General features: G+C 28.8%; 1 protein-coding gene across 1 annotated transcript; it reads right to left on the bottom strand.

Annotated features, from left to right (window-relative positions):
- Window positions 1-1,473: 1,473 nt before the first annotated feature.
- Window positions 1,474-9,258, bottom strand: LOC132751515 (uncharacterized). Its single transcript, XM_060741695.1, has 8 exons — window positions 8,376-9,258; window positions 7,916-8,010; window positions 7,098-7,131; window positions 6,830-6,897; window positions 5,347-5,405; window positions 4,566-4,678; window positions 3,925-4,009; window positions 1,474-1,569 (listed from the first exon to the last, which is right to left on the bottom strand). The coding sequence occupies exons 1-8, from the start codon at window positions 9,238-9,240 to the stop codon at window positions 1,485-1,487; spliced, it is 1,404 nt and encodes a 467-aa protein (XP_060597678.1). The 5' UTR covers window positions 9,241-9,258; the 3' UTR covers window positions 1,474-1,484.
- Window positions 9,259-26,125: the final 16,867 nt, after the last annotated feature.

Raw genomic sequence — 26,125 nt, 5'->3', positions numbered from 1 at the left:
TAATTACAGTTGCAATTTTCTGTTTGACAATTAAGACTTTTAAATTTTCAAGCATATCATTTTAATGTTAAACATAACATAGAATATCGTTTTTAGATTATAACTAGTTACGATTTATTCTTAAACACTCATATCACGATCGATATCTGCTATTGATTGTAAATATTAACTTATTTGTTGAGTGTTTTCTTTTCAATGAATTATCGTATCCTTCATCTTTTAATAAAACGACATGAAGATTAATATATACTTTATCTGAATTAAGGTAATTTATAACACGTTTCTATTGAAATGTTTCCCTAAATTTAATTACTGTTAGCATTGTTGCCCCGATCGTCTGATATTTTATTTTATTATTCATGTGGCTACATTTTATGAGCGACACTCCTAGTTTAATAATGTTGGGACAACCTAAGTAAGTGCTAGTTAGCGTGAGAGACGTCGTACAGCTAAAGCAGGTATAGAAAAAAGGGGAAAAAGAAATGCATTACCGCGTCAAATTATAGAGCACTCACTGATGTTTTTTGTTTTAATAGGTGCATCACGAGGCAGGGTGTTTACATATGTGGTTGAAATAATCAAATTAAAAGTATCAATTGACATGGTACTCGCACGGGAAAAGTATGTTAGATTTTGTATACGAAAGAAGAGTAGCTAAATGCGTATTTTCTGAGCCAGAGTTCCATTTTTATGCAATAATCGCGCTTTTATCTGTGGCATTACAACTGTAGAAACACTCGGACTTTAAATACCCGCATAGCATGCTTGCTCTTTGAAAGCATCTATGTGTCCGATATTTACGAAAGAAAATAGGTTGACTAATTTGTACTTATTACTAAAATATGGATGAAATAAAATGCGTGTAATTTTGTTTTCCTTATTTTAACAATGAAAAAAAAAACAAAAACAAAAAAACAACAACAACAGATGTTGCAGAGTATCATATGTTTCGTATTTTCACTGATGTCTTGCAGTGCTATTTTGTTCGGAATCCAGCCAAAACACATACTTCAATAGAAAGTCTTTTGGATCGCAATGTCAAAAATGTATGTGATTAATATAATATAACAGAAAGTCAAGTTTATTTTTTATAAAAAAGCAACAACAAAACAACAACAACAAAGTTCTGCTACTTAGCTCTTAATGGGACTAACGTATACGAACGGGATACACACGTTTAATAAATAACTTATTACAATTTGATCGAAATACTTAGGCAATTTGAAAACTGGTTTTGCAAAGTTTGAAACATTTTGTGGCATGTTTTAAGTAATCGATTTAAGAAACGGTACTTTCAATATAATAAGATTAACATTGAATAATGTTTAATGTCACACTGTTCTGACATATCATACCGTATTGATAATGTCACTTTAACACGCGATTGCATTTTTTATGCTAACAAATACAAAATAAATATTCTGTTTAAATCTTAATTATAAGGCAAATCATTAGAAACGAGCAACGCTAAAAATACTAAATACTTACAAAACAACTTCGCACTTGATTCGATCGCCGACTTTCCATGCATCACCAGATTTTTTACCGGATTTGCTTTCTGTATACACCCTTAAAATAAATTTACATGTTTAAATAAACGAATATGGTATTTATAGTCCTGTTAATCAATTTCATAGAAAGGAGAACACAGCTATATAAGACTCTTAACTCTAAGCAATGCTTAATGGGAGTAAGGTTTTTGTCCATAATATTTTACATTGTTACTGATTTAAAATACTTTGTTGTTAGTAGTTAGTAGTTAGTTCACAGTTATATTTTTTGTCAATTAAGCTCATGATTGTGTGTAAATAAGAGAATTTTCTAGTTAATAAACAAATAAAACTATTCATGATGAATAAATTGTGACAAACTACAATCAGATTATGTTAATACTTTGATCATGATTGAATATTATTTGAAATCCAAGTAAAAGTTATATGTATGCGAATAGAGTTTCAACAATTTTGTAATAACTGTGATATTCGTTTTTGCTCAATTACATACACATTTGACCGTGGATAAATATTCTATTAATTTCACGGGTTGTGTATGCTTTTGTTATTACCGATACCATAACATAATTTACATGGTTTTGATAAATAAACCAGTTTGACACGATAGGCATACTGTGGCGTTAAAATTACATATCTAAAGAAAACACATCCTTAATGAAGACATTAACATCGTATGACACCTACTGAAAATGCAACAAACATACACAATGCAAGCGCCTGGTGTAAAATAATCTAACACGCGAACATTCTTTCCATCTTTATGAGTGGATATTAAAGTAAAACGTTACGTGTATGCAATATTTATCTTGAATTCCATTAAGGTCCAAAAACCTAGAAACATGATATCCACAATTTTTACAAGGATCTGTTTGGACACTTTTTTCTGACACTGAGTGAGCAAATTATCTACAATTTTGCACACAAGTCATTGCTCTAAACATACATCAAAGAAAAACCTTATTTTCGACCAACCATGTCATATTTGAATTCCTTTAGTATCACTTATCATTTTAAGGCTCCTGTTTATAAAATTGCAAACGCATAGTTTCTTTCTCATGTTACAGCCTTGTTATCCCTTCTTTATATGCAAATTTATGCAATTCATCATTTACATGGTACAGTTTGCTATTAATATACTATATTAAACGTTTTACTGAGATATCCATTGACAAATTAAATACGAAACTGTTTTTAAACGATGGTTTATTACCTTAAAACAAAATGCACAACCAAAATCATGTTCATATTCAGTAATAGACACAAATTAACATTTCTATTAGATAGACAGTTATCATTTATCAAGATGTGCTATATTATAAATTTAAAAATTTCTTAACACATTAAACGTACCTGTTTATTTTGTTTATTCAAGACTTGAAGACAAAAGACAACTGTTAAGTTTACGGTACTGATGACAACTAATTGCACATTCATTTAAACCCTAACTGTGTTTATCTTGTTTAAGATGGGTGGACATGTTCTTCCTAAATTCGGAAACAATGCATCGGAAGGTCTTAAATTACAGAAAATATTTCAAAATTAAGTATTTGATGCAGACGGAAATCTTACAGTTTAAAAGTATGTGTTAACTCAACTGCAATTGCAGAACACAATTCGAATAGAATAATACAGAAACAAATGCTTATACTACAGAAATACTGTCCCAATAGTGTAAAATACTCAAACATTAATTAAAATAATAAAAGAGACTAAGTTAAACCTTCCTAACATACATTTAATAAGAATATGGTTGTAAAATTTCTTGGAACCGAAAACTCTCCGTTTACTTAACATTTGCAAAACGTTCGTTAGTTACGTAAACCGGAGACTCCGGAACATGGTATTTATAGAAATATAATTGTTATTTATTGTCAGCGGTAAGTTTCATTCTAAATCATACATAATATCTGTTTTGAATCTATTTATACATATAATGAATAATTATTGAATAAAAGCACTCAATGCATATTCATATTTAAGGAAAATTACCGAATGATGGGAATAATATTTTTGTTTTACATGTAGAGAAACTAGTGAATGTAACTAAGATAAATCTCATGCGACACATTTAAACCTTAGTCTGCTAAAAGCTTATGCTTAAACAAAATTGACACAATGTACTTAAACATCTGGCCAAGAAACATGCAAATGACAATATTTCCAGCTAAGGTTTTGACTATTGTTTGCTGAATAATGATAATTTGTTCCATATATTGCATTTTAATACGTGAATATTTCTAAAAGGTTAACGATATGATAACAAATCCAAAGAAAGTTATTTTTATTAACCTTTTTTCCAAATTTAAAAATGTATATATGCATACTACTGTTTTCTTTCAATCATACAAACATCAGTTACTTAAAGATAGAACAGAATAAATATTTACACAATAAAGTTGTCGATACATACTTGCCGTCTGAATAGTATCCAACGGAATTATTGCCTACGCCCGGTAGAAGATCGTCAGGACAGTTATCTGTCACTACACCAATAGCTTGAATATAAATATATACTGCACATTCTTTTTTTATTTTATTCAACCTATATATACGTGACAGAAATAAAACAGAAAACGTTTTCAACTGAAATTGAAAGTGTTAATAAAAACTTATTAAAAAAAAAAAAAAAAAAAAATTGTCATTTGTTATTTTATAAACGTCAATTTTTCTCAAGAAGACTAAACGTCGAAAGCTGAAGAAAAGCGTTTGTTTTTATTGAACTGATTATATAAATAAAAACTTATCTAACTTTTCATTTATGGTTCTAAGAGTCTATTCAATAAAAACAAGTCATGAACAATATTTGAGTTAAAACAAAAAAGTGCTAGACATAGCATTGCGAGAAAGAAAAACACGTTATATAAAATATGTTACAGTAATGCTAATATTTTTTGAACACCATATACATCAATAGTATAGATGCCGTTCTATTTAAATCATAATGATGCAATCATTAATTTGTACCAGCAATACTGCAATTACTTATCAAATATCTACAAACTGACTATACAAGCCAGTTGAATATTTACACAAAAAGTATATTATTTTTACCTAACGACCCGCTTTCACCCATGCTTAATATTTCAACTTCAAAGAATGTTCCCGCACGCACATTCTCCTTGAACACATACAATCCAATAGCTTTACTTTCGTATGCGGCATAACTGTAAAAAATGTGAAGACGTATTATTATACTGCATACATTTGTTACAAATCATTAAGAAAGAACTGCAATAGTTAATAATCATTAGGAAAGAATTGTAATAGTTAATCATTCTGAATGCATTTGAACTGTTTGTGACTTTTGTTTGTTTAGCCATGTTTCTTTTGCTGGTATATCAAATATCGTTACATTTTAGTTATATTATTATTTGATGAAAATTCCACGTTACTAATTTTAAAAGTTTATTTAAAGTGCTGATGATTATCTTGTTATAATAATTATTTACGAAGGTTTCTCTAAATTTGTAGTGGAAACCTAAAAATAGTGTTTTGAAGCAATACCTTATGTCTATATTATTCACATACATGTTTATTAAGAAACAAATAGATATATAACTTTAAACTCGGTATTGCTATATCCATTTTTAGAGCTTATATAATTAGCAAGCGGATATCATATACATGTTCATATTACTTTTACACTTAATTTGATACAATCATGTAAAATTTCTAAATCACAATATTAATAAATGTGTCAGATTTTAATAATGTTTTATGTATTATAAAGGCATTTAAGCGTTATTTGTATTTGCATATTAAGAGTACCGTGAAAGATATATAAAATTGAATTAATAAAAAGTCATCATTTACATTGAAGTTGTATATATACCTGAGACATTCGCCATCTATTTTTAGATTTCTGCAAACTAGTTTCCTGTCATGTAATGACTGTAAATGAAACACATAATTAATTTATTAACGACAATTTCATAAACAACTGTTAAATCTGTTTTAATTTTTATTTTGAAAAATCTACAAGCAAAAAGTACAGGTGGTATTATCAAGTAAAACATATTTTATGTTTGAGCGTGATCTAGAATAAGCAAAACTTAAGTAAAATATACATTGATTTCAATTCAACCTTCCCGTAACCCTCTACCGCTCATTTGGTGTCCTATAAGTACCCATAGCCGTGTACATATGATGTCGTTATACGTAAGATGCAGAGATAATCTGCCCTTTTTGTTTCAAAACTGGTTTAAAGGAATACGATTGTTACGACAATACGTGATTTGTTATCATCGAAAGTTGCAAGCGTTTTAAACACCCCAGCATTTTTTCAATTATTTTAAAATGGGTGGTTGTTTGAACATATTAACTTTTTTCAAGTCTTTACATAAGAAGAGTTCTGGTTAAAGAAAAGAACAATACTTTTCATTTTCATCATTTTTCTTTCTTCTTAGATTTTTTCATCTATTGATCACATGACTTTTTTGTTTTTTTTACAAACCATACGAATTACTTTAGTTTTGAAGCTGACTTGTTGCATTTGAAATGTATACCTTATTTAATTAATTGATAAATCGAATGAATAAAATAAAAAATAAATCAATTTTTAAATTATTGATGAATTCGTTTAATTAATATATGTAGGATATCACTTATAATCGTTTATAAATGTTGACTGAATCGTACCATAAATTAACGTATAGTTATCTGAGATATATATTAACAATGATGCCAATTTGTATGCATACACTTTTCAAATATGGTCCATTTAGTTATCTAGCATTTATGTAAACAAGCAAACAAAAAGTTTAACAACTATATGCCAAAATCAAAACAATTCTGTTGGAACAAAATAATTGTAATTTTATGATTTTATTTTGCTACCACGGAGACTCAAAACATCGCAAATAATCAAACTTTCATACTTAATTGGTCATTTTATTATACAATAATCTAAACACTAGATTATTTGACATATGTATATCCTAAGGAAATATTTGTTGGGCTGGGCTGAAAGGCATTTTAATATTTGCTGGATTTATAAATGATTAGTTATTTTAGTTTGACAATCAAAACTGTTTTTATGATCGGTGCCTTGTTAGTACGAAAACTACACTAACACAAACTTATTATAGCTAATGCCAAAATCGCCAAAAAATATTTCAAACAACGACACATTATAATAATTAATAAATATAACTTTCTTTATTTATCACAAAATCAAAAGGTTGTCGTCATTTATTGTTTGGTTGCCGGAAAAATGTAATTATACAGGATTACAAGGAAACATCTTTAGAAGACACTTAATTTCATAGAGCAAATTTCTGAAGAAAAAAAATCATTTAAGATATAAAATAACTCACTTGAAGCTTTTGGTTCGCTACTGCCCTCGTCGTGTCTTCTCTTTCACATGCCACTGCCAATTCTTTATCTATTACAATTACACGTTTCAAGATTAGTTAAATTTTCTACAGTTGTATGATAATAGCTTACATCGAGACGATTGAAGAACTTAAATGCTAGTAATGAAATCTGAACATGTTTGTTAATAAACTCCATTGATATGATCACCCGTGTGAGTTGAATTGAATATAAAGAAAGTGAAAGCTATTGAGAAATAATATCACTTACCAGTCTCTTTGGTTCTGCTCTTACTCTTTGCATGCTTTATAATAAATAAAGATGCTGTGTAAACGGATAATTGTCAATATTTATCAACTTATTAGATTGACCTCTTTAAATTTCAAAATAAAATGCGACAGTTGTATTTACAGCTTTTTCAAGACAAATTCTGACCAATTACCAATAACAACAAAAAACGTTTTGTCATGATGACAATGATTATGAATGTATCCAAGAACAGTTCTAGTATAAGAACTAATATAACATAAACAAGTTCATGATTATACAGCTTTAGATATTAACAACCTTTTTAAATAGTTGTGAAATTATCAAATAAATTATAAATAAATAAATAAGTAAATACTTATTCTAGTTATTTACTTTTCAATTGTTACAATGCTAAAACATTCAGGTTTTGCATGAAATACTCTGTTTGCCTAACAACAGTTTTGTGCTCACTTTTATGTGCCCTGTACAATGACTTATATGTAATTGTATCGGCTAATACATTTTTGGGAATTGTGTTAAATTGTTTAACTACTACTTTGTGTGCCATTTTCTAAGTAGCAGAACTACTTTCATGTCTCAGCAAACGTCCAAGTAAACATAGTTGATTATTGTTTTGTTGTGAACAATAATCTTGACTTGTGGTCAATAAGCCTGGAAGAAAGTTTTATGTTTTGCACTTCAGACTTTTTTATAATTATCTTTCTCCCTTATGTTCTTTTTGTTCGGATTGCAAGTTTCAACGTTTCCTTTGTAACTACTTGAACATCTCAAAATAACTACAATGAGTGTCTAAAATGAAAATTCTTATATCGACTTACCTGAGGTAAAGGATTTTGAATTTGAAGTAAAGGATCTTGAACTTGCCTTTTATCAGCCAGATAAGTTTGCCTGAATTCATCTTGATGTTGTTGAACTAAAAAGTACAAATGTTTCATATACACTGAAGTAACTTATGTCTTGTTTTTGTCTAAAAATGTATATTAAACTCAATTGAGTATGCATGCTTAATGACCTTTATAAAATGACATTACCTGATCAACGAGTGGCAAAAAAATAACACACACACACACACGCGCCCTTTTAATAAAACTCAACTAAAATAGAATTTGATTCCGTTAAAAGGTTACTACAGATACTAGTATATTGAAATATTCATCATTGACGACAAAAGCAACGCAGTAATAAGCATGCTCCTCTTGTTTAGATATTATTCATCATAAAATGACAATGTGTAACAACATATAAAAGTAACAATGATAATAATGAAATAAAACTTACTATTTTCTGACAGTTCAATGAGCGACCCAATCACATTGCTTTCTTTAATTGATTCAGAAAGTTTTTCGTCAGGCTTGAATTTATACTGAGTCACGATATTTTTCTTTTTTACAATATCTACATTTCTCTTCGTATTTTTCAAAAACGACTTTACTTGCAGAGAAGCTACGAAAAACTTGTTCTGCTGATTAATTTTTGATTCTAGCATATTGTTTTGACGTGACAATTCTGCTATTATGTCGTCGGTCTGCTTCTGTAGATCGTCCATTTTTTTCTTGTCGTTCAACATAACCTCCTTTGCCTGATTCAGAACGCTAGATTTCATTATTTGTATACGCTCAATCACATGATCTGCGAATGCCTCTACGTCACAAACAAATTGCTCATAGAATTCGGCAATATGTTGTCTGTTGATCACAAGTAATAAGGCACTATCTTCAGCCTCTTTCTTGCACCTAGTTATCTCTTGTATGATATCTCTAGAATCTTGGCTTGTACTAAAGGCAGTAACTTTGTCTCGAATGAATTCCAACTTGCATTCATTATGGTTTAAAACGCCACATTCTCCACAGCCAACTTGTTCGTGCTTTGGACAATAAAACTTCACAAACTCTCCATCATGCTCTTGACATGTTTCATACGTATCACCAACCATTACCTGTACCGAACTCGAATCATCGACTGATACTAAGGAATGATTTCTATTATTCTTACGTCCTTTGTGTTTCATAAAACATGAATTGCAAATGTTGACTTCACATTCTACGCAAAACCCATCTGCATTTGTTGTTATATCATAATCTTCACATAAACTGCATGGTTTAATATTTTTGTCTTTCGTCTCTCTTTGACCAGGAACTTTCATAATTCTGTGACAACACCGTACCTTTAAGTCATGAAATTAAAGTAGAATTCATAAAAAGTTAATCTTACAACAACTTGACATATAATGTATCCTTTGTATATCAATTTGTTATCTGTATATACGAACGTACCTTTATGATACATATCATTTATATTTCATGGTTATCATTAACAATATTTGATACTGTCATAAAACTACTTAAAGGTAAAATTTATTAATAACCTTGCAATCTATTCTTCATTTATGGACGGAGCTTGAGGAAAATGTTTTTGTAAGCCACTGAACCTGTAAAGTGTATGATTAACTGCTCAAATGAAGACACCAGAAATAACTAATGGAATAAAGAGAACATTTTATTTTAAAATAAATTTGCCTTTGCTTAAATATGCTTACCATCTATTTTTACTATTACAATGTAATTGTATAACAAAAAAATCTTACCTAGCACTATACAATTATGTGTTAGTCTATTTAGTGTGTATATATTCAAATTATAATTAACTATGTGTTGTGATATCTGAGAGAACAAAATACATCATAAATGTATAAATATGAAGCTGCGGAACATTATTGATAGTTTCTTATACAAATATGGTATAAAGCTACTGTTTTGACTTATATTTAGTAAAACGGAAAAAAATGTGTAAACTGTTACTAATAAGATCATCGCAATGAAAAGGAATTACATATTGAATGACCTTTGCCAATATATAGCAAGACCTAAAAGTTGGTATCTACTTAAAAAAATCTTTGGATATTTATATTTGATATTAATGTTGTATTGAAACGCATTTGAAAACATGTATCACAATGTCATTCAATGTATGATAAACCGTTATTTGTACTGCGGTTTGCATTGAATTACAAGCGTATATCAAATGAATCGACTATATATATGATGCGATATTCACCGAAATTTGACATATTGACCGTGTCACACTTGTCAAACATTGTATTATTATATAAAACGGCTAAGATTAAAAACAATCACAAAAGTTAAGCATTTTTTTTATAAAAAAAAAAAGCAAAATTATCATGTTTTCATTGTAGCACGGGAAAAAAACAACAGTAAATTACAAAAAGTAAACCGTTATAAGGGACAAAACTGCAACGTTTTCTTGTTTTCATTGTAGCGTAGGGAAGAAAGACGTAAACACGTTGACGTCAGAAGTACAACATCCTCCCGAAAGTCAATTAAATTTATACACGTATGTTCGGTTCTACTTTTAACTGAGATATATGACATTTAACAAAACATTATTTTTATGTGCACGCTAATAATAAACAGTTTACGGATATGAGTTTCATTTAGATTAATTTTGGAAAGTCAATCCAGCTAGTGAAAATGATATTAAACCCGGTGAATATTATATTATAAAATGCTCTGTTCACTATTGTTTGGACCGATGAGATGACAGATATATTTATATCATGTAATCTACATAACCATTTAAAACGATCAGTCACGGTAACAATGAAGGAAATCTTTAATTAGCTAGTATACAGTACGAGAAAAAAAACAACATTGGTGATGAATATTATACAAACATTTTATATGTTTGTTTTATTTATTCTCATTAATTGATTCTGCTACTCTAAACCCCATTGTATATATATTCGGTGTAAAAATCAATACATGTTTATGAAATATTCATTTATTGATACCTATGTAAAATGATATACTTCTTTCTAGCATTTGTTAAACATCGTTGCATCTGTATTCGGTGTAAAATCATATGAGTTTATGAAATATTAAATTTTTGATATCTATGTAAAATGATATACTTCTCTCTAAAGTATGATTTTTTCTTCTTCAAACTATCTATACGTCTTATAAGAATTGATATCTGTTTGATCTGGAACACAATTCCTCGTATTTCAAAGTTAAGCTATGAATCATGTCTACACAATGACAGTAATGTGAAATGACAAATAGTGTAAAACCATAGCAGTTTAAGTTTCAAATAAATGAACGCAAAACCAGTATTGTATGATTCGTTTTTACCTTTGCATTTGAAAATATTATGTGTTCAACATACAGACATTGCCTTACCTGACACGAAATCCGTTAACCATTCATTATTCAAATATGTTTGTATACAAAATGACTGACGAGAATACTTATTTATAATAAAGTTATCTTTACAGTAATTATTGTTTACGAATTATTGAACAATAATAATCAAATGATTTAAAAACAGTGAATTTCTTCTGATTAATGTATGAAGTCAAAGATGTTATCTTTTCATTTCCTTATGCTTTCAACAAGTAGTTATTTTATGAGGTTTAAACTATTTCTCATTAAACTTCCAGGTTGACAAAACACAATATATTTAGTACGTTAAGAGAGCATATTTATCATATTTATGTACATCTCTTTTGTCATCGTAAATCAAAATTTGCAAGTAAATAAAATTCAATGTTACGTTAAATTAACAAAGATACAAATGTGTATAGGTATCTGGTATGACTGAAACACTAAATTTGAGTTTACTGTCACAGTATCTGCAAACATAGATAAATACAAGCTGATCTATTTGTTTAAAAATGATATACGACATTTGTCTTCTATCATTAAACTATCAATATCTTCTTTTTCCCGGAAAAAGTCGTTATCTGAAACCAACCATGTAAGTTGTAATATTTGTTAAATTAAAGCAGCATGGTGTACTAATTCAAATTCACTGAAACTGTTTTAGCTATACCTTTAAAAATCTTAAAAAAAATAAGGAAAAGATATATAATTTATCCTTGATTTTCCAAAGCTTGCCAATTACAGTTATATCATGTCGTAAAAAATATTGCAGGTAGCTTAATTGTCATTAGACAACTTTCGTTTCAGTTTCATTTGATGTTACAATTAATGACCGATATAAACATAAACACGGTTGAATCATAATATTGTTAATTGAACAGTTTTATATATAACTATAATTCTACAACGAAGTATCAAATTCATTCAAACGTTGTTGTTTAAATACCAATGATAAAAATAAGCCTGTGTGTTATATATAGTATTGCAATGAATGTTAACTATGTTTCCGGGTTGATAACTCATTTTCATTTACAATTATATTGTTTATAACCAGACATTTTTAATGAAAAAAGTTTAGTGGATATAAATACAATTTTATTGATAAAAATATGATAATATGTCTGTCAGTTGAAAATACAACCACCAGTATATAAATATACGTAAAACATTTTCCAATTAAGATAACTACGCAGGTCATATTGGTGTAGAGCTTAATTAAAACATAATACAAACACTAATTATAATCAAAATGAAAGTTCTTACCTGTCGCTTAATAACCTTTGGATATCTATGGTATATGACAATTTGTGTGCGTTATCAATTATACATCCGCTAAATACTTTGAATAGAAATAACTAATATACCTCAAGCCTTAAGAGCGTAAATTTATAAAAATCGATTGTAAACTTGGTTAAACTTTGTGAAGACACTACACACAAGGTTTTTTGACGACGTGGTTATCTTAAATTTCTTCCGCATTTAATGACACTTTTATCCATTAATGTTAATTTACCGGCTATTAATAATGTGTGTCAAAATTTTACATACGCCAAGGACAATGAAAAAAAGGTTCTATGCTTTTTTATGTGGATCTAGCAATGCAAACAGATAAAGTCACTCTTATAGAAAATGGTTATTGATAACCATACATGAGTGTATGTTCATTACTAGGCCTTAACAGAAAATCCTTATAGCATAGAACTGGCTATGAGATGTATATAAAAATTTAGAAGTAAAAATGATTAATTATCTAATGAGCCATAATGGGCCTTTAAATTTCTCATTCAGGGATATGGATATGAAAAACTCACGATATCGTATGTTTTAGAAACAGGTTTTAGGAACATTCCGTTGAGGACGTAAATAATTGATTTTTTATCAAATATATCATGTCATACTTTAATTTTGCTGTTTTTATGTTAAAAAAAATTATATGTCAGTTTTATTTCAGCTACTGTGACAGTCAAAAGTTATAGACTCTCTTGTTTTATTGTTATTATTATTATTATTATTATTATTATTATAATTATTATTTTTATTATCATTATTGTTGTATTTTATGCTTTCCAGTGTTTTACTGAAATAAATCAAATGAATTTATTCTGATTTACCACTAATGGAATTTATAAAATATAATTTGCTCTGTAGCCGAACTATATCTGGATGCGTATGAAAAGAATATCATAGCTAAATTGAATAACAAGTAAAACTAAATTTTGTAATACGCAAATTGTGCTTCTTTAGGAAAAGAATGCGGATAAAAATGTAACAAAATTAGAGAAATTTCAACAAAACTACATTTCAAAATTGATGATGTGACGTCATGATATGATGACATCATAAGGAGAATGCATGACGTTAAGCTCCAAAAGAAGTAAAACAAACTCAAAATCACTTAATAAGCATGAACTAAAACTAATTTATTTGTTTAAAGTATAAAATTGAAATAAATTTCATTCGTGAACACCAGCTATTATATTTTACTCGAGGCTACCCACTCGTTAAAATATTGCATCTGATGTTCACTGATGTTCACTCATTGAAAAATATTTCAATCTTCCATGCAAAACAAACAAATATTCTTATTATTATTATTAGTACTAGTAGTAGTAGTAGTAGTAGAAGTATTATTATTATTATTATTATTATTATTATTGCTATTGTTGTTGTTGTCGTTGTCGTTGTAAGCTGCGATGCATCCATACTAATATATTTTTTATATAAATTTGCACTTTCATCAATTAATTATTCATCAGAAATGTCTAATTTAATAAAACAAATTGTAATGCGATCTTAATTATGTTATGTTCTCACCGCCGATCAGATCAACTCGATCGTCCCGATCAAATTAATTCCCCGATGAAGCCCGACCAAGCTGGATTAAATGCACATTCACGACTCCTACACGACATCAAGTCGACGATGTACACGATGTTTTACAACTTCTTTTCGACGAAAACCCAACCAACATCCAGACATTTTCTCGATCACCCAGACCTATACGCGAGTCATACACGATCTCAACTAGAGTAACTGGACCTCTGCTCGATCGTTGCCAGATTCCCACCCGACCAGATCGTAATGATCGTAATCGAGTCGTGAATAATGCTCGAGTAGAAGTCGAGATTATCGTGTACAGATCGGGTAAGAGATGTATACCAGACCAAAATAGATCGTTAAATGATTTATTCTCGATTAACTAATTATTTTACTCGATCACTATACGCTCGACCGCTTATCTACTCGATCGCTACTCGAATTTTTTTGACATGTCAAAATAATTCGGGTAGGAAGCCCGAGCCATGCCGACCAAGTTAGACCGCTCCGATCACCCCGATCACGCATGCAGACCCAGCTAGACCTGTTCCTGATCGCTTGATCGTGCTTCATCGAGTTTATCTGATCGGCGGTGAGAACACAGCATAACAAACTGCAGTGTTCCTTTATTAAACAAATTTAATGTCTTGAAACAAAGTGTAATGTGATCTGAATGCATTGTGTAATTTAATACTTTTATACATTCCGACGCGCACGAGGTTATCACTTAAACAAGTTGGTAAACTGTTATTACTTTCACAACTTGTGTTATATATGATATTCATCCGTTGTTGCATATGTATTTGCAATCATCTATGCTTAAACTAAGAATTAAATAGAATGTCTAAATTGTTGTTTATGTACTCTCTGTTGACTTCAAGACAAATAGTATTAATTAAATGAATGTATCACCCTTTATCTGTTCACCAACAGTGTAATAAATTATTAAGATATTACATGACTGTCTTGACTGTTAAGACTGAGAAATGTTCTCATATTTTTCTAAATTATATGGTTTCTTATCCTGTATCAATTTGTATACTTGCAGTTTATTTATCTATTATAATTTTTGTGTGAATTTGTCCCATAATATGAATTATATTATAATAGAAATAAAACTTTTTAATAAATACTTGATATGTTTCTAGTGTACGTAATTTCATTTCAATACTTTAATATAATAAAGTTACTTAAAAAACAACAACAACAAAAACTTTTGCCTGCAAGTATGTGATGGTGATCTTCAAGTTATAACCATTTAGATATTAATGTGTTGTCATGATTAACTTGATATAAAGTACCTGGCAAATTTAAACTTAAAAATTAATCAGTTATTGATTTATTCATTGAAATAATTGTAAATAACCACGTAACAACTCTTTTCAACACATACTTTTGTTTGACCTTTTCTAAAAAATACTGAGTTCCATTCAAATAGATATTATTGCATACATAAGCGTACATACTTTGGGCAACTAAGTTGTGGAATTATTAAAATAACGTTTAAAGAGCAGTTTATTTTATTCATTATTACTTTTAAAACAGCATAAGGGTTTATAATATTGTCTCGCGAAGACGACATATCTGTAGGTTGTTTCAAGTCATTCAACACAGATATTGTTTAGAATAACTGCCCGTTTAATAAGTATTGATAGTTGTTTGATCTTACAGAAGAGTTCGTATTTCAAAGTCGTTTGAATTATGAATGAGGAACAAAAGTTACTGAATCAAAGAGGATCAGTATTGATCGTTGAAGTATAATTTAAATACCGTTATATATGAACACAAAACAGTAGTGCAATGATGGTTTCATTCGTTATATTACCAGAGGTATGTAATACACTTAAAATATACATGTAATATAATGGTTTAAAACCTAAAAAGTGTTGTGTATTGATATCTGATATATTTTCAACATGATTAACATTATCTGTCAGAAAGACAATCCAAGAGTCAGTCCACTCTCAGCTCATTTTTTTCAAACACAAACTAATCAGTTTATAAAGAGAATAACATACGATACTTCTTTCGATTGTCTGACAGTAACATGATATTTACATAAAACGGATTACATAAAATATTGCTTGTATTTAAACTCTTTTTTTTTGTTTAAAAAGTACCATAAGGGTAAGTCATATTCATTCAAAGAACTAGATTGTCTCAAACACTATTATGGCTACACTCCTTAATGTAAAAAACACTTGTTATATCACCTTGTGTTTTATTATAAGGCATGATATTGGTACAAATAGTTTGGTTAAAAAAAATTCATTAAATTTCCGGATCGATACACCCTCTTTTATTTTCACGGTTCCAATGTATGTATTTGTGCAACTATTAGCTGATTTTAAAACAAATATTTTAGAATTTTGGACGTTAACACTTAAGCAGCATGCCTCCAGACGAGCGAAACTATTTCAATAAATCAAACTTGTGAAAAATATACTAAGATTTTATGCAAAGTAGAAAGATCCAAGATGTAAGTTTAAAAAATGCATGCTATGAGTGATAAATGGTGCTTTTTATAAGATGTTATAATATTTCTTCTACTGCATGAGTAACGCAGTATCGGCATTTTTGTACATATTTTGACCTCTTTTTATATTAAACGTGGGTTGTAAGTGTCATTGATAAAGTATAAGATTATTCCTTAAGGTAACTATACAATGATATACATTTGAATTCATTATCAAAATTTTCATTAAAATAAACATTGATCTGGAGGCGTACTGCTTTAATGCATTAGATGCCTAATACAGTATCTTCTTTCTGAAGAGTATTTATTTTCAGTGAAGAAACATAGTTATGGGTGGGTTCAAACCCCACAAGATGCATTTTTTCCAATTTTTGTTTCTTTGTGTTTTAAAAATGTTTATAGTGAAATTGTATAGCATAACCATTCAAATGATTATCTTTAGAAAATAAGCATGGTTAATTTTCGTTATATTTGCACAAATGTTAAGAATATTTTTAGATAACTATTAAAAAATATTTAGATGCTCCGATAACATTGGGAATATCTGACGGGTTTTCTTAACCTGCCCTCTTCTTGGTCGATGGAAAATGACAGGTACCTGTAATTATGTCCGGAATATAGTGAAGTTAAATAACATAGAGTTTTAAGCGCCTTTTGAAAAGTGTCAATTATACATATAATACCATAATATTAACTTTTATTTAAAGAAATTTGAAAATTAGCAATTTGTTAACTGATTCTATAGAAATAATCATATTTATTGATAGTGTATGTTAATTGAAACAGATGTGTTTATCGTTATAACAAAATGTTCTTCGGTATTTCATCATTATACAAACAAACGAACGTATTATATTGCAACCGAAACTTCTATACATTCAAGTAATATCGATGCAGAAATTTACGCAATCATCAGTTTTCAATTATAACAAGTATGAATGTATTAAAAGTTCTTACCTGTCGCTTAATACGTTTTTAATAATACAACGATTTTTCTGAGTGAACAATACACATCCACGAGGCACGATGAATACACACCACTAATATACCTTCAGCCTTATAAGGATATAATACTAAAAGTCGAGTTTAACTCCTGTATTATTAAAAATGGTACCCACATTATATTTGATCAAATAAATCTTTGAAGATATTTTGTTTCCGTCTTCTACTAAAATAATATGTGTCGCTTGTGTGTTTATTAAGTGGAACAACGAATTCAATATTTTGTAAAACAATCATACTTGACTTCCCCCTTTCTTGTGTTATTGATTTTCAAAAGAAAGACAAATAGGGCAATTAAAAGGAAATAAGATACTCTTTAAGTGAACTTTCCGCGCAATCCGATTTAAAATAGTTTAAATAATAAGATTAAGAAGAATATTTATTTGAGATTAAATCACCGACAATTTACTATTAACTTGTGTTGTACAATCTCTATTTTCTGCAAGCTTTATTGAATACATAGCAAAAAATAAAATAAAACACGTTATCAAATGAAAGTATTCATCAATCACACTTACATAATCATTACACTTCAAGGTCGATTATACCAAGACATACTTTTATTTATATCAATTTATCAAGAGCTTTAAATGTTGGTGTTCTTAAGAATATCCAAACAAAAAGATACATTTTGGCAAATTACTAGAACCTCTTTTTCATATGTTACCTTTTATATGAAAAATAACGATTATAGGGAATAGGTATTTTGTATGGAAGTCAAAATATTATTGTGTTTACATGTTGCTGCATTTATTATGCTCCCCGAAAAATTTCGGGAAAGCATATAGTCGTCCGGTCGTCCGTCAGTCCGTCCGTACATACGTCCCGAATACGTGTCCGGCCCATAACTTTGTTATTCGGAGTCGAATTTTAAAAGTATTTCACAGAAATAATCACCATATTGAGACGACGTGTCACGTGCAAATTTTGGTCGCTACCTTGAAGGTCAAGGTCACAGCATGACCTTGCAGCAAAATGGTGTCCGGTCCATAACTTCAATATTTGAAGTCGGATTTTAAATTTATTTCACAAAAATGATCACCATATTAAGACGACGTGTTGCGCGCAACATTTGGGTCGCTACCTTGAAGGTCAAGGTCACAGCATGACTTTGCAGTAAAATCGTTTCCGGTCCATAACTTCGTTATTTGAAGTCGAATTTTACAACTATTTCACAGAAATGATCACCATATGGAGACGAATTGTCGGGCGTAACATTTGGGTTGCTACCTTGAAGTCCAAGGTCATGGTATGACCTTGCAGCAAAATCGCGTCCGGCCCATAACTACATTATTTGAAGTCGTATCTTAAAACTATTTCACAGAAATGATCATTATATTGAGATGATGTTTCGCGTTCAATATTTTTTTTTTTTTTTGGGGGGGGGGGGGGCTACCTTGAAGGTCAATGTCACAGCATGATTTTGCAGGAAAATCGTGTCCGAGCCATAACGTTGTTATTTGAAGTCGGATTTTACAACTATTTCACATAAATGAACACCATATTAAGGCAATGTGTAATGCGCGCTACATTTTGGTTGCTTTTACACTTTGAACTTTGTCTGTGACATAACTCTGTCACTACAAGAGGTATACCTTCCTGTGTCCAAAACCTATTCGGGGAGCATCACCCGGTTCAACCGGCTCTTGTTACAAACTATTTCATATGCCTCGATACTATCTTCAACTAACACTCATCTTAGCATTATATGACATCATTATTAACATTATACAATTTATCTTTGTGTCCTTTAAATGGGTTAACATTTATATGTTCCTGAGGCATAATATGCCTTTTAAAGTAGGCACAGTTTATGGAATAACGTTTAACGAGAAAGATATATTTATCCATATACCATTGTCAAATGAAATTGTATTCGTCCGTCTAAAAAACATTATTTTTTGACTAATGCACATTCCGACAAACAGTGTAATTATTGTGCATTGTTTGTATATCTATATAGGGATATCTTGATATGCGTAATACTAAATATAGGTCGTCAAGAAAGTTGTGCTTTTTCGTTATCCATCATGTACAGAATTAATCAAACCGAGTCTACAATTTTCATTTAATATTGTTGTGATTATTGATTCCAATGGATCATACTTTATCCAAATTTTAAATCACCTCTGTAACGGGATGTTTTAAATCGGCATTTCTGATGTATTAATATTAAGATATTATAACTTATTTTGATTTAATGATTCTACAATTTATTGGGTAACATGAGTAACATTAATTGACTATTCATACCTGACATTAATTAATACGTATTTGCCTATTTCATATTGCGTTAATTGTCCTAAATTGCGTCTGCAAATCTGTACTCTTAATCTTGTATTTTATATGACATACAGTTGTTTCCAGTTCAATACTCATTTTAGAGATGGCTCTAGGATTTCCACATGTATATTGTACAATTTTCTTAAATATATTGTCTTCTTTTGTCTTTCGACAGGTGTTATATAATAAACATCTAAAGAATGTTTTGAAAATGCTCATCAAATCTTTTCTGCCATTTCGACTGTGAGGGAGGACCTGATAAGTTTACCGATTGTGTTGATGGAATATATGTGCCTTGCTTTTGTTATAGCCACCTCCAGTATTTTGAGGCTTCCTTGTTGTTTATAATTGTCATAATTACATACAAATACCATTCAAGTAAGATAACTACTTAATTACATATGATTGTATTTGTATCATTATATGACGTATTACAATGTATTGAAACCAGATCGTCTGAATCTTAAAAATCAGTACTGTTTGCAATAGGAATACAAGTCATGCAAAATCCTAAATAATCAGTATCGCTGCAAATCTGAATTTAAAGTCAATAAATAAAAAAAAACATATCTGGAAAAAAATTATATTATTCTCTTTCATACTTTTATTATTGTTTATTTTACTTTTATACTTTTGATATAACCGTCGCACATGCCTAATCAGAAATTAAACTGTTAATAAAGTCACAAATTGTGTTCTACATAAAACTAACCTAACGTATTTGTAAAAGTCTATTTTGAAATTAAGTATCAGTAACAGTATATTAATATGTAAATATAAGCATAACTCTTGAATAAAGCAGGACTATTAATCTAATGCGTTTATTACCCTTAATTGTAAATTAACAATCGTACATAATGTTCATATTAAAAGTCATTACAAAATAAATCGTTAACGAATGTCCGTCTAAGCTAATATAAATAAGGTACATTACACATTTGTATTATTTATTATGATTTTATATAATATATTTTACATTTGTTAGTTGTCATACAATGAATTTAAGACTCTAAATTTTTGCCTTTTAATTTCAAAATATTTTTATTCTTGATTAATATGGACATGATTTGAACTGATAATCTTTTGCAGGATATTTCATGTTTATAAATATGATTTGTATTCATGTAAGTATTAGCGCTTTAAATATATAACGGTACAAAAATGAGTTTGTTATTAGTTCATAATATTATATAACTTATGCCAAAAATTAATTTTAACACAAGTATGTATTGTCACTTTATTATTATTAAATCATTGAATTTATTAAACTTATTAATTTGACAACATTTTCCGCACCCTGTTCTTAAACGCATACATTTCCATGACAGTTGTTGAAAGGTCATTTTAATTTAATCGATTTGGTTTCATATATTAACATATTAATGCAAACGTATGTACATATAACGAGCTAACTATGAAGGTTTCCATCATAAACGAAGTCCGTGTTTGCCTTATTTACATTAAAAACATAATATAAGAAGGTAATTGTCATGCTTTTTTGTTTCAATGAGCTTAAAGGAGCCAGCTCTCAAATTATTTCGGAATAACTGTAATACCATTTTGCAAATTCATTTTCGAGCATGACAAATGCACAGACAAGTAATGTGCATCTATAGATATATATGCCAAGACTTGTATAATATATTGCTACAAATATTCTCAGTATATTGCAGTTTCAATCTTTTTATGTTCATAATATTTTTAATTTGCCAACAATCAAAACAACATTCGTAAATAAATTATACAGAGTAATCTTTATTGTACTGTTTATTCATAAGAAACCTCTAAACAGAAAATATTCATTTTAATTTACAACATACAATGGTATAATTATTCCATGAACATTATCTAACTCATCATGTCTATACAAAGGCACATACTAGGGACATGACTACTATTTCTAGTAAAATACATTATATATTATCATATAAATTAAGTTTTGAACCAAACGTTTCATTAAAAAAACTGATTAACAAGATATTTTACATTTGCACATACATTCACACAAGCAATACCCGATGCTTACAGGCAATGTTTTGAAATTTGACAGAACTACAATGCTGAATGACGCTTTGTTGATAACATATGTGCACATATGAAATAACGTTTTGGGTATTATTAAACGTTAATGACCGCAAACGGGGACATAATGTATCATTACACTAGTTATCATTACACCAGTAGGTACTTTAAATAGTAAATTAAGGTTTGAGCCCCCTATTGGGCAATATATTGTAGGTCAGTTATGTACTTTAAAGGACACCTGTATGCAAAATTTAAACAAAGTTTATTGTATGGTTAACGAGTTATTGAGATTTATCTTAACTTAAATTTTGCTAGTAAAAGGTTTTTCTATTTCAGAAATGTGAAATTCTAAATTATCTATTTTATAATCATTATAAATAAATGTTTTCAAATGTTGCCTGAATTTGTTTAGAAAACATAATGGTTGATCCTTTCAAATATAAAATATTTTTACTGTCTAGATTTTATTTTATAACACATAACAGTTAACATATTTGATAATAAATCTGACATAATTTAAATAACACAATAAATAATTATAAAATTTAAACGAAACACCTTTTTTTATTTCCATAAGTGATCCCAGAGACACAGTAATAATGTAAATATAGATTATTTTACAAATATAAGTCACTATGATTAACGTTAATAGCAAAAAAATCATGTATGGTTATAACTTCATAAAGACGTTGATTTTGAAGATAATTCTGTAACGATATCTAGATGTATCAAACTGCATTTAACGTAGTTGTTTTTTTATGCTGTTAACCAAATTCTGTAGTAACCAAATACAATAACATGTACATTTTCCTCAAATTTAATATTTGAAATTACTGATAAATACTAACCGTTTGAAGTGTAAACCAAACCGTTTTAAGTACACACAGTCAGGAAAATGTAGTATTTCACAGTATGAATATATACAAGCATAAAAGCAACAACATTTTTATTATAAAAACAATAACATGATGTAAGATACGACATAAATCAACAATTAATAAAAAGTTGATATGAAACCCTATAAATAAAATTGCTAAATATTAATGAATATCATTATAAAGGATTAGCAAACAAGTGGTTATACATTACAAACAAACAAGAAAACATTACATAACCTACTGATATAGTGAGAGTCATAAAACTTTAACTTAAGGGAAATGGAGTGAACTCTTTTTAGTATCTAAATATATTTTACATAGATGCTTTCCCTCGAACAAACGCCTTTAATAATGCATTAAATGCAGTTTATAATATATAGTGAATTATGAATTTTTATTATCTACTTACATAATTAATAAGACAATCTGAAAACATGACCTGCACGAAAGGCTTTTATATCTTTTTAAAATATTTATTGTTTTCGCTTTAACGACCTCCTCGTGATTAACGAATTAAACATTTATACTTAACAATTCCGATATTTTAACATCATAAGGCTCAGTACTAGTCTTCATGCGTACAAATATGAGTATACGATGCCATCTTCAAAATTTTAACATTCTGGGTTTTGAACTAATGGGCATGAATGAATGTGTTGATTCATGAAATTATGTTGCTGCATCCCATTCAAACAAACTATTTGTAATGGATTTCTGTGAAAAAGCAGGTACTCGAATTCTGTTTAAGTCGGTGCCAGGGGTTGGGCTGTTGTGTAAGATAGCTTGCATTTTCTTGGTTCACATTTTGTATCGGGGGCTATTTAAGCAGTCCCTTTTACTCTATTTAAGGAAATGTTGCTATTGTGACAAAATAGCAAACCATACTCTGTTTTCATACATAGTGATGTCATATCTCGGTCCAAAATAATCTTAGTGTTTTTGAAAATTCATATCAGTTAGATCAAAGCGCGTCTATATTTAGGAAATAATGTTTAAATAAAAGAAGCATAAATTGTATCTTAATCGATGATTAATAAAAGTATTTTAGTCAATCCATGGCACAAATCATTCGTATCAGATGGTATCATAAAATGATTTCTTAAACAAATACAAAACATGTGTCTTCTCTAAAATCAAATGTAAATAAATTTAAAAACATTTAATGTAAAAGTGTTATCGTCTATAGTAAAGCAACATAAAGTTTTCGAATATCATGAATGATAGAAAAAACTTTATGTATGTATTTTTAAAGAAATACATTGTTAAAAATACAAATACTTAGATATGTTGAAATAGGACTGGAAACTTATTTTACTTGAGTGGATAATGTACAAGGAATAAGGGCGAAAGGGTACTTAAGAACGACACATCATTGAACTTTTGAATTAAAAATATATAGAACGTACATTTATTAGAACTTGAAAAGAGCATGACAAAATAAAAAAATAACGTCAGAAGAGCAATACCGTTGAGTTTTTATACACTTGAGAACATGCTAGTTTGGCGTTGACATTTATATAGTGTTAAATTGTAATTAATAATTTCAAAGATAAATTTAATTTAAGACATGATACAAATAAGCAAACTACTGACAGGTTTAATTATTGAAAACAATGATCTTCATGACATCTGGCATATAACCAACCCCGGGTGTAAAAACATTGGAACACAAAGTAGGCTAGATTTATTCCTTGTGTCCAAAAAAACACCTTATTAATTTCGTAACAAAATATACTATTTCATCTCGTTTAACAATTAAATATAGATAAAATATAGATTATTAAATCGTAATAAAAATGTCAAATGAACATAATATCACATAACTTTTTATGTGAACATATGAAGATACATTAAATTTTGGTGCAAGAAAGGAAGGATTCGTTGTTACTATAAAAGTCTCGATATAAAATAATTAACAAAATGTATTAATGAAAAAAAATAATATAATACAAATAATTTTGCGATAATATACTTATTACTTATAACTTTGACTCACAACATAAAGTCTCGCACTCATTTACATACATTGTAACACTTTGACTTAAATACCTTGGCATTTTCAAAATTCTTAATGTCAATGTCTTGTCGATGCCAATGATAAATAAGTTGGAAAAACACGGTGTTACCATTATATTGATAAATATAAAGTATTCACATAAATATCACTAACAAAAGGCATTTAATCGACGCTCAGCATAAGAAAAAAAAATAGCAATAGACATATAAATAACAAACACAGTGTTTTGCAATTCGCACACATGTAGTAAAGAAACTGCTTCATTCTGAGGCAGCGGCGTTTTCTATGTTGTTTGTTTTATATTGTTCCTTTATTATTGCTCCAAAACGATAGCTCATACTTTCTAGTTAGTGTGAGTACTGTTGATCTACAATGTTTTGTATCTACTTCTCAGGTAAGGAAATTACCTGAATTTTGTCTTCACGTGATTTCATTCCAACAGCAAAGTGGTAACCCGAGTAAGATAAACAGTAACGTCTAATCTAAAAAGCATCAACAACAACAAATAAAAACAGATAATTAAGAACAAATCAAAATAAATTTTAAATCAAAATGAGTGTATCACAAAATAGGTACACCAATATAGAACTGTTTCTATTATACCTTTGTTTAAAGTTTGTAATATATTGCTTGTGACAATACTATTAATCATTTTATGTATACACATTTAGATTATATGACTTTTTAGTTTTTCACCTATTTAAATCTATATAGGATAATGTTGTATTTCCGTAGGAACAATGATAAAGATATTTTGTTTCCTATCAATACATCATCAAATTACTAAAACGAAAGCTAAAAACAGTACATGACGTACAAACTAGTGAAGTGTCTATTATAACTGAAGTCGTACAACTATTTCTTAAACACTGTAATGTTTCTATCAATTTAGCTGTGATAAAATACACATACTTGTATATCATTAGAACGACCTACCTATATATCATATCGACTAAAAATTATATGCTCAAATTAACTCTCCATTTGTGATTCGGTATAAATTATTTAATGGATATTTATTTCATGAGATAATTTTAATTTACATTCTCTATAGATATACCTGTTTTTCTATAATTGCATTTTATGCATTTACATTTTGCTGCCCAATATCAATATATTTGTTTACAATTTTCTCAATACTAATTTAGATATGTCGTAGCATAGTGAGAATTAAATGGTATTTAAAGCAGTCATTCACCATTATTTCACCAATAACTAATTGTTGTATATTACATGTTGTAAAAATCATGATTATTGAATAAAATAATCAGATCATGATATTAGCATGTCCTGAAACATAATAAAAAAATAAACAATAATTATTATATTTTATATGAACAGCGTTACTTAGT

The sequence above is a fragment of the Ruditapes philippinarum genome, unplaced genomic scaffold (assembly GCF_026571515.1).
Source record: "Ruditapes philippinarum isolate M1 unplaced genomic scaffold, ASM2657151v2 ctg2568_1_1_1_1, whole genome shotgun sequence".
Classification (NCBI taxonomy): domain Eukaryota; kingdom Metazoa; phylum Mollusca; class Bivalvia; order Venerida; family Veneridae; genus Ruditapes; species Ruditapes philippinarum.
Note: the sequence above shows the minus strand (reverse complement) of the source record. Positions and strands in the feature narration are given on the sequence as shown.

Bases quoted from the DNA above. Each gene is read 5' to 3' on its own strand.
- LOC132751515 (XM_060741695.1), bottom strand. From the start codon at position 9,240: ATGAAAGTTCCTGGTCAAAGAGAGACGAAAGACAAAAATATTAAACCA. The intron at 7,132-7,915 runs GTAAGTCGATAT...TTTATTATAAAG, and splicing joins TTCAAAATCCTTTACCTCAG to CATGCAAAGAGTAAGAGCAG. The intron at 4,010-4,565 runs GTAAAAATAATA...TTTATATTCAAG, and splicing joins GGGTGAAAGCGGGTCGTTAG to CTATTGGTGTAGTGACAGAT.